This window comes from Portunus trituberculatus, chromosome 8 (assembly GCF_017591435.1).
Source record: "Portunus trituberculatus isolate SZX2019 chromosome 8, ASM1759143v1, whole genome shotgun sequence".
Lineage (NCBI taxonomy): Eukaryota > Metazoa > Arthropoda > Malacostraca > Decapoda > Portunidae > Portunus > Portunus trituberculatus.
In genome coordinates this window covers 829,513-840,000 of record NC_059262.1, presented here as the reverse complement: position 1 = coordinate 840,000, position 10,488 = coordinate 829,513, and the positions used below count along the sequence as shown (strand labels likewise).

Here is a 10,488-nt window from a genome sequence, read left to right as displayed (position 1 = left end):
TGTTCGTCTTTGGCGTTGGTTTTTCGTCATGAGTCGACAGGACTGTGGCTTCGGTTTAGTGTGTTATGGGGTTGTGTTTCGGCCAGGGGGGTACCCTACCCCTCAGGTTTTCCTCTACCCCTTTGTGGATGCACTTTTCCGTTTGTTTGGTGCTTCTCCCTTGTCAGGGTTTTCCTCTCCGGGGGTTTCCCCGTCCTCTTGGAGAGTAACATCCCCCTTTTTGGTACCATGCCCTTCGAGGATAGCATGCCCTTTGGGGGTAGCAGGCCCTTTGGGGATACCATACCCTTTGGGGTACCATGCCCTTTGGGGGTAGCATGCCCTTTGGGGGTAGCATGCCCTTCGGGGGTAGCATGCCCTTTGGGGTAGCATGCCCTTCGGGAGTAGCATGCCCTTTGGGGATATCATGACCTTCGGGGTTCCGGGCCCACCATCGGGGTTGCCATATCCCTCCAGTGTACCAGGCTGCTTTTGAGTGTGCTGTCTTTTCAGAGGTTGCACTACCCCTGTGAGACACATGGTGTTCTCCACCTGATAGGGTGTTAGGGAGTATCATACCCCTCAAGGGGTACCTTGCCTTCCCTGGGTGCCCCTCAAAGTCTTTCCCTACCCCTTGAGAGGATGCCATATCATGTATATATATATATATATATATATATATATATATATATATATATATATATATATATATATATATATATATATATATATATATATATATACATACGTATATTACGTCTTTCTCTTTTTTCGGCAGTCTTCCCCGTCCCAAGACTCGCGGTACCAGTGCTCTCTGGAAGGATATGCGGTCAGCTCGAGCAGACTTCAAATACGCCTTACGCCAGTGCCGTCGCGACGAAGAGGCGATGCGAGCCGAGGCGATGTCACGTAGGCTCGCGTCGGGGAACTCTAGGGCGTTCTGGAGAAGTGTGTCAGGATCTAGCGGCGGAGCGGCGGCGAGGCCCGACCGCATCGGTGGAGCGGTGGGTGACAAGGACATTGCCAATATGTGGGCGGCCAAGTACGGGATCTTGAACTCGCTAGAGGACGAAGCACATCGAAAGGAATTTTTCAGACATTATAACCACATTGAAGATGAATACATCGATCACGTTACAGTAGAGGAAATAAAGACAATTATAGATAAGTTGAAAGATGGCAAAGCGGTTGGTCTTGATAATGTACCCAATGAATTTTATCGTAGATGTCCTTTTATTATTGTAGTATTTTTATCGCTTATGTCGAATTGTTTTTTGGTGCACGAGTTTTTACCAGAGGCTGTCATTGACGCTAAAATCATGCCACTATTGAAAGGGAAGCTTTTAGATTTTGCAATTAGTGACAACTACCGTCCCATAACTGTGTCATCTTCATTTTCTAAAATTTTTGAGAGCATTATGTATAACAGAATACAAAATGAACTTCATACTGAAGATAACCAATTTGGATACAAAAACCAAATTTCAACTGATATGTGTATTTTTAGCTTTAAAGAAATAGTAAATTATTACCATAAGCAAAGTTCCCCAGTATATGCATGTTATATGGATGTTAAGTCAGCCTTTGATAGAACCTCCTATTATAAATTGTTTACTAAATTATTAGAACGAGGTGTACCAAGGAAGATTGTGAATATTTTAAGAGTTTGGTATGTAAACCAGACTATTTGTGTGGGCTGGGGTGAACAACTGTCACATAAGTTTCACATGCAGAATGGAATACGTCAGGGTTCCATACTCAGCCCGTATCTGTTTAATGTGTTCATGGATGAGCTGAACATCAAGTTAAATCAAAGTAACCTCGGATGTCACATTGCTAATAACCCAATGAATAACTTGTCATGGGCTGACGATCTAGTCATTATAACCCCTTCTAGTCATGCCCTATGTGGTATGCTGGCTGTCTGTGAATCCTTTGCACGGAATCATTTGATGATATTTAACACTAAGAAAACGAAGTGCATGCTGTTTAACTCTAGACATTCCACGGTATACCAAAAACCAATAATTAAATTATGTGGCAAAGTGTTGGAATTTGTTGACAACTTCACATACCTCGGTCATATAATATCAAGTAATCTTACAGATGATGAGGATGTAATGAATCAAAATAGAAAATTATGTGCTAGGGGTAATATGCTTGTGAGAAAATTTAAGTCATGTTCCTTCGACGTCAAATGTACACTGTTCCGTGCTCTATGTTATAATGTGTATGGCATGTCCCTGTGGAGTAATGTGAAAGTCTCTACGTTAAATAGGCTAAGAGTAAATTATAATAATGTTCTTCGCCGACTCGTTAACATCCCACCTTGGAGTAGTGCCTCAGAGATGTTTGTAACCCTAAGGATGAAAGGTTTCTACGAATTGAGGCGTAGTTGTTGCTACAGTCTTAGGAGCAGGATACTTGCAACGACCAACTCAGTGGTGCAACGTATCACCAACAGTGATGCCTGCTGGGTATCCCCTTTGTGGCAGCAGTGGGACACTTTACTGTATATACAACATCCCAGGCAATAGTTATACTGACACTGTTGATGTAAAATGTATGTAGATTTTAGCCAAGGGCTCAAAGACAATTACTTGACATAGAGTGTATTAAGTTAGTGAGATTTAAAAAAAAAAAAACTTATTTTGTATTTTATTAAATATAAGATAGCTTTTACCTATCTCCATTTACATTGTATGGCATTTAAGCTGAAATAAAGATTATTATTATTATTATTATTATTATTTGATGGGCATGCACGGTGCTCCACGCACGCCCCGTGTGTGCAATGGGACAAATTCTCTCCCTCGGCTTGTGAGACTTGCTCTCAGTGGGTGGGAGCTATTCTTCAGGCTCCATCCCCTTTGGTGGCTCCAGCACATTCTCTCCTGAAGCACCATTGGTCTGCTGCCCGCCGAGCCTGTGTGAAAGGTCGGGTGAGCCTGCGCTGGGCTGATGAAGAGCTGGCAAGGACCTTGCAAATCTCACGCGGCCGTAGCCGTTCTTCAGACCGAAGTGGAAGCAGGGGGCGCCCTCCGTCCTCCTCTTCGTCAACGGTGTCAGTGCCTTCGTCCCAAGCACGAAGCCAGCTTCATGGCTCGCCAGGATCTTCGGCACGATCGTCTCGCAAGCCCCGCTCGCCGTCTGTGGCACGAACCACGGCATCACCACCTCCTCAGCGGCCTCCACCTGCGGCGCCCTCCTCAGAGCAGCTTTGGGAGATGTTCTCTCAGATCAAAGGCCTCCTGCAGCAGCATGAGAAAAGGGAAAGAGATTGGCGTTCCCCTTCCCCTGCCTCACCAGAAGGCTCTGTCTCTCCTGCATACAGCGGGGGCCAGCCTTCTCCTGCTGCTTCGGAACCCAGTGTGGGCTAGCTTTCACCTGCTCACTCTCATGGCCATCCCGTCCTGGATCAACAACATGACCAGCCGACCATGGCCGAAGAAAGTATTGCCTTTGACTGGGCTCAAGTCCCTTCCTCGTGACCCGTGATGTACTGTGATGACAAACCGATTGTCATGCAGAACAAACCGGACTCCTCAGCTTTGGTCCCCAGGACAGACTTAGAGGTACGGGCCAGGGTAAGACAAGACGGTGTTACGGCCCGCCCGTAACATGCTCCACTACCCTCACCTCCTCCGCTTGCTACCTCGTTTGCCACCTCTCCACCTTCCCTCCACGTCATCGTCTCATGAAGCCCTACTACTGTCCCGAAGTTGGATTCACGCGGCCCCATTCAACTCAAGCGGAAGTGTTAAGCGAGCTCCCTGATTTCTGGAAGTCAGTCGAGGTCAAGGCCTCAACCAGTGAACACAACGCCTCTTGGATTACCGTGGGATCCTTATCACCCAGCATTTCACCACTGCGATACCTCATAAGTATCACTTCCCCTCGTCCCGTTTTTTCCACATTGCCTCCATATAGGATTAGTATTATTGTTAGGTATTAAGTTGGGTTCTTTATTGTTGTATTTATTTCTGTTATATATATATATATATATATATATATATATATATATATATATATATATATATATATATATATATATATATATATATATATATATATATATATATATATATATATATATATATATATATATATATATATATATCCCGATGCCAATCTTACCCATTTAACCGGTGAATGTAACAACGGTCAAGAGATTTTCCAGTACCGCAAGGTTCACCTATTGCGCCGAGAGTCACACCCATCTTTCCCTTCTGTCTCGGCTACTCTAGCCTTCGATGCAGTGGATGCAGTGTCCTCTGCTGGTTTTCTGCCCTCCTCGTCGGCTGTTGAGATCTCCATGTCAAGTGAGGGTAAAAGGATGGCCACGTTGGGAAGCCAGGACTTCGTCAACTGGGGGAAGTTGCGACTTGAGCCCAGGAACCTCTGGGCATCTCTGTTGGCGAGAGAGGAATCTTCGGCTGCTGTGCCTCTTAATCCCCAGATCTCATTTCGGAGGTGTCGCTTCAGACTGTCTTGGCTTCCTAGCCTCCGGTATTTAAGTTAGCCACACCACAGGCTCATTCTTGGATAGATACACCCTGTGTTGCCTTGGGTGTACTTCCTACAGTTCAGTCTAATGGTGTGGGTTGACCCCTTTTTCCTTCTTGGGCACATCATTTTGTATCTTGGCAAATATTGTATAACTTTTGTACAATACAGTTGTTGTGGGGCTTTGCTTCACGTGTTTTTTCTACCCTGACACTGCCCACCTCCTTTGGAAGGTAGCTGGTGCATTAGCGAACGAGTCTCACTAAAATATCGGCTTTGAAGCCTTCGGCGAAAAGCCTCTTTTTGGGGAGACGAGTGAAGCTAATGCACATCATGGTTCCCGCCCAGGCGCTGCCTTTCCTCCCCTCCAGTTTTCAGGTTCTATGGGATTTCTTAATGACGCGTTCCAGTCTACACGTAGCTGCTGAGGGTTCCCCGTTTTCTTTCCGTTTTCTTTCATTTTCCTACTAATGCAGCCTAGACTATTCTAGATGACTTTTTAGTGGTATACTGAGCGAAACGTGGGTCATTCCTAGAATGACGTCGCTGGTACGACGACCACTATAGCTGGTGCATTAGCTTCACTCGTCTCCCCAAAAAGAGGCTTTTCGCCGAAGGCTTCAAAGCCGATATTGTAGTTAATGTTTACTATCAGTCCTTGTCAGTAACTCATGACTCGATCACAGCTCGTATTCTCAAACATTCTGTGCTTCACCTCCACTGCTTCAAAAGACTATTGAAATTCACACGAGTTTTTAAGGTGTTTTCACGGTTCTAGAAGCAGTGACAATATTTTTTACATTATTAACAGGAGAAACACTCTTGATAACCCGGCTAGTCATCTCTGTAGGCTTGGAAAACATTCGTGGTGGAAGAGCAAACCGTTTCTGAATACGGACTTACATGTTGCGGTGACTGTACTTACTGTACTTGACGTCTGTGAAGAGTTTTTTGACGCGGTCAGCTACTCGTATTATTGACTCGTGTTGATGTGGGTCAAATGCGGCCCACCAAAGGAATTCAAGAGGCCTTCCAATTGTTACTAAATTTGAAATAATATTGCGAACATTTGATTTTCTCCACCAGGTGAGAGTGTGCGTGGGAGAGCAGCTTTTTCTTTAAAAGCCTTTCTTTTGTCTGTTTCAAGGATAAATTATTCTGGATTGATGTATAATGCGGACCTATAAGATTTGTTTTTATTTTCCTATTGTGGGACTGAAAAATTTGCTCATCTCTGATCTAACTTAACTCACACACACACACACACACACACACACACACACACACACACACACACACACACACACACACACACACACACACCTCTTAATTTCTTCCTATGTATTCATTTCCCATTTTCCTTTCAGCCTACACCAGTCGTTCTCCAGCAACTGAGAGACAGAGACAGGAAGAGACAAACAGACAGACAGACAGAAAAAATGCGCCCAAGTGTTGTCCTGTTGGTGGTGGCGGCGGCGGTGGTGGTGGTGGTGGTGGCTGAAGATGCTCAACAAAGTAAGTATTGACACTAAACTCTAAAACACTTCAGCACCGCATCTTCACTACTTCCCAAAGCCTCCACTTGAAGTGACAGAGTTGCTAAGACTGTTTCTACGGTTCTACGGGGAGATCAACAACATTTTTATAAAAGATCAACATTTCTATATGATTAATGGAAGAAACACCCTTGATTACCTAGCCAATCGTATATGTGGCCTCTGAATACAGTCGAGGTGAGAGATCAGTGTTTCTAAATACAAGCAAAAAGGAGAGTGAGAGTGCTGCTCATGCCATCTCTGTGTGAAGCTTGTTAATAGACTGTTGTTCATATCTTCAGGGTTAGCTTAACTGGGTTCAGTGGAAGTTACTGGAGTTTTCAAGAATGTTTTCATGGTTCCACTGATAGCTCCACAGGCTGCAGTGGGATTTATTGGGATTTTCAACTGTGCTTTTATGGCTACAGTGATAGTTTGACAGGCTTCAGTGGAAGTTATTGGGATTTTAAGGGTGTTTTCATGGTTCTACTGATAGTAGTAGGAAAGTTATCATGGTTTTCAATAGTGTTTTCAATAGTAATTAGAAACATGAGAACAGACCTGATAAATCATCTATGTAACACACACACACACACACACACACACACACACACACACACACACACACACACACACACCGCGTAGTGTAGTGGTTAGCACGCTCAACTTACAATTCAGAGGGCCCAGGTTCGAGTCCCGGAAAGCGGCGAGGGAAATGGGATAGCCTCTTAATGTGTAGCCCCTGTTCACCTAGCAGTAAATAGGTACGGGATGTAACTCGAGGGGTTGTGGTTTCGCTGTCCCGGTGTGTGTGGAGTGTGTTTTGGTCTCAGTCCTATCCCAAGATCGGTCTATGAGATCTGAGCTCGCTCCGTAATGGGGAAGACTGGCTGGGTGAACAGTAGGCGACCGTGGTGAATTACACACACACACAGTAACAGCCACTCTCTCTCTCTCTCTCTCTCTCTCTCTCTCTCTCTCTCTCTCTCTCTCTCTCTCTCTCTCTCTCTCTCTCTCTCTCTCTCTCCCCCAGGTACTTCCCATTCTTGTGTTGGCTTTATCTTCTGCGAGAGGATCTACAATCCCTTGTGTGGCAGTGACGGCAAGACTTACGGCAACAAATGTGAACTGGAGAGTGAAAAATGCTTCTTCAATCCAGACCTGACAGTGGCGTACGAGGGCAAGTGTGAAGAGGAGGCCACGGAGGCTGCAGAGGTGGTGTGGTAGTGTAGGACATGGTTGTAGGATACGAAGTAACAGGAAAAAGATGACATGAAAAAAGTGACGGAAAACAAAGTAACAAGATAGAAGAAGAAAGTAAGAAGGAGAAGAGTAACATAGGAATTGAATGCTTGTGTTTCTATTTCTGATGTAAACTTAACCTAACCTAACACACACACACACACACACACACACACACACACACACACACACACACACACACACACAGAGAGAGAGAGAGAGAGAGAGAGAGAGAGAGAGAGAGAGAGAGAGAGAGAGAGAGAGAGAGAGAGAGAGAGAGAGAGAGAGAGAGAGAGAGAGAGAGAGAAACGAGGTTGACTCAGTCCGATGAAAATAAAATCACAATATAAAACGTTAATGGATGTAGAGTTTTATTACGTATTCACTTCCTCAACACCTTTTCCGCCGAGTTATGAAACAATCATTGGGGATACGCCGGGAGGCGCGTCGCCTCGCCTACCCTATGGCGCCACTCCAGGCGGTCATGCCTCGCGAGTCTCCATGCAGTCTCCTTTCCCATTCCAAATAACTCCCAGTAGAAGGCATTGACTTGCCGCAGCCATGAATTCTATGGACGTCCCCTTGGCCTCTTCCATGCTGGGTTATCCCTTTCGGAGACAACCCAATATGCAGGATCGGCGTGCCAAATACCCATATAGTCGCAGTTGGCGTCAACGAACTATGCTGGTAATTGGCCTCGAATCAATCTCACGGAGCAATCGCTGATTTGACATACCAGCGGTACCCCATGATCCTGCGAAGACATCTAGTGCCAAAGACATCAATTAACCTCTTCAAATCAGTGTTCAGTGTCCATGTCTCACAACCGTAGAGTGAGACAACGATCACCAGCGACTTGAAGATCCGAATCTTTGTCCGTCTGCACAGGTACCGACAACGCCAAATACTCGTGATGAGCAAGTCCATAACGCCGTGAGCCCGGGAAATACGCCAAACGACTTCCTGGCTCTACCTACCGTCGTTACGCACTACGTTACCAAAGTACGTGAAACTTTCCAAGATCTCAACGTCCTTGCCACACGCATGGACAGACTGTACTGTTTCATCCAGTAAGGCTCCAAGCACCTGAACCTTGGTCTTTGGCCAGGAAACCTGGAGTCCCAGGTCCTTCGCCTCCTCATGCAGTGCCTCTAGAGCCATTACCAGATCCTCCAGTAACTCAGCAAAGATTACTCCATCATTAGCAAAAACTAGATCTGTAATCTCAGTATTGCCAACAGATGCTCCACAATGACTTTGGTCTACAGCTCTGCCTAGTACCCAGTCCATGCAAATGTTGAAAAGTGATGGAGCAACCACGCATCCCTGCCTCTCTCCCGTATCCAAAGGGAAGAAGCTGGACATGTCCCACTCACCCCCACATTTCACAGCAATCACAGTCCTGGAGTAGAGACCAGTTAATAAACCAATAATCCTTGCAGGAAACCCACGGAGATGCAGAAGATCCCAGAGTGTCTCTCGATGTACTGAGTCAAACGCCTTCTTGAGATTGACATAGGATGCAAGCATCCCCTGTCGAAACTCACGTCGGCGCTCCACCAGTACGCGAAGCGCTAAGATTCGGTCAGTTGTTGACGTACCAGACGTAAATCCAGAATGTTCAGGTCTCTGGTGTTTCAGCAGGTGACTGGATACGCATCAACAGCAAATGGGCAAGCACCTTGTGAAATATGGGGAGGGGGATGGAAGAGAGGGAGGGTAGGAGCAGGGGGAGGGACTATGTGGGTGGAGCTTGTTACTAGGTCACAGATAGTATTACGTCACCATTTCTCACCACTTGTCCGTTTCTTCTCCTGTTTTTATAGGGAGAAGTGCCATTATTATATACTATTGACAATTCATGACACATTGGGATATTCGAGGATGGTGTCAAATACACTGTGGCAAAATTTCATAATGATATGCGTGTTCCTTACAAAGTTATACTAGAAAAACGTGCCCTCAAACTCTCTGAAACGCTTAGTAGTATACCATAACACACACACACACACACACACACACACACACACACACACACACACACACACACACACACACACACACACACACATTTAGAAGTTCATAATGTTCATGTCAAAAGGTTCATGTCTCATTCTTCTATTCACTCTGTTGAAAAGTACCGAATCAAATTGAAACCTCTTGATCGTATATCGGAGCCAAGTCTGTCAGGGGCCCCTGGCCGCCGTGGTACAGTGGAACCATGCGTGCTTTGGGTCCAAGGGGTCTCCAAGTGCACGGGTTCGAATCCTGTCCACGGCCCGAGTGTAGGTTGGGCTTCCTCACTCGGGGTAACGGTTTCCTAGCGGGTGGGTTTTCAGATAGGAGGTACCACAAAACGTATCTCCTTTAGCCCAGAAATTCCCGTGAAAAGTCCACATGGTATAAAAAAATCAATCAATAAATAAATAAGTCATAGTAAAGCGATCTGAGGGACCCAAATAAACACAACAAAACTTTGAATTCTCTTAGTTTGTTTTTTCTTCGCTCTCATTCCGATTGATTTCATTCAGGTTTCTATTATCATTTCTTTATTTTCGTTTTTATATCAACTTTTTTTTTATTTCGTTTTATTCATTTATTCACTTCTTTTTAGTTCTATCACATATTTTTTCATTGTTGTATTTCTTTTTGTCATTTTTGTCATTTATTCATCTATTTATTTCGATTTCTTATTATCATTTATTTACTTTATTTGTTTTTATTTCAACTTCTTTATTGTTTTTATTCATTTATTCATTTATCTTGTCTTATTTCCTACCACATTTTTTTCGATGATTCTATTTTCCTTTGTGATTATTTTCTTAATTTAATTCAGGTTTCTATTATCATCTCTTTATTTATTTTCTTTTTTATTTTTATTTCATTTTTTATTCATTTATTTTTTTTTACCACATAATTTTTTGAGTTATTGTATTTTTCCTTTGTCATTATTTCTTTTATTTATTTATTTATTTATTTTCATTTCAACTTTTTCATTCATTTTTCATTTATTATTAATTTATTTTTCTTATTTTCTACCACATAAATTTTTTGTTATTGTTTTTTTCCTTCGTCATTTTTTTTTATTTATTTTGGTTTCCTATTGTCATTTTTCTATTTGTCTTTATTTTTATTTCAATCTTTTTTTCTTCTTCTTTCTTATTCATTATTTATTCAGTTATTTTCTCATTTTCTACCATATAAACTTTTTTTTCGCATTTTTCTT

General features: G+C 43.6%; 1 protein-coding gene across 1 annotated transcript in view; it reads left to right on the top strand.

The window, feature by feature from the left end:
- Positions 1-7,485, top strand: part of LOC123501133 (protease inhibitor 2-like) — a 7,996-nt gene extending 511 nt beyond the window's left edge. Inside the window, exons 2-3 of the mRNA XM_045249715.1 lie at positions 5,853-6,000; positions 7,054-7,485. Of these exons, the coding sequence (XP_045105650.1) occupies positions 5,925-6,000; positions 7,054-7,247 (270 nt within the window). The 5' untranslated portion in view covers positions 5,853-5,924 and the 3' untranslated portion in view covers positions 7,248-7,485. The remainder of the gene's footprint in view (positions 1-5,852; positions 6,001-7,053) is intronic.
- The last annotated feature ends 3,003 nt before the right edge of the window (positions 7,486-10,488 follow it).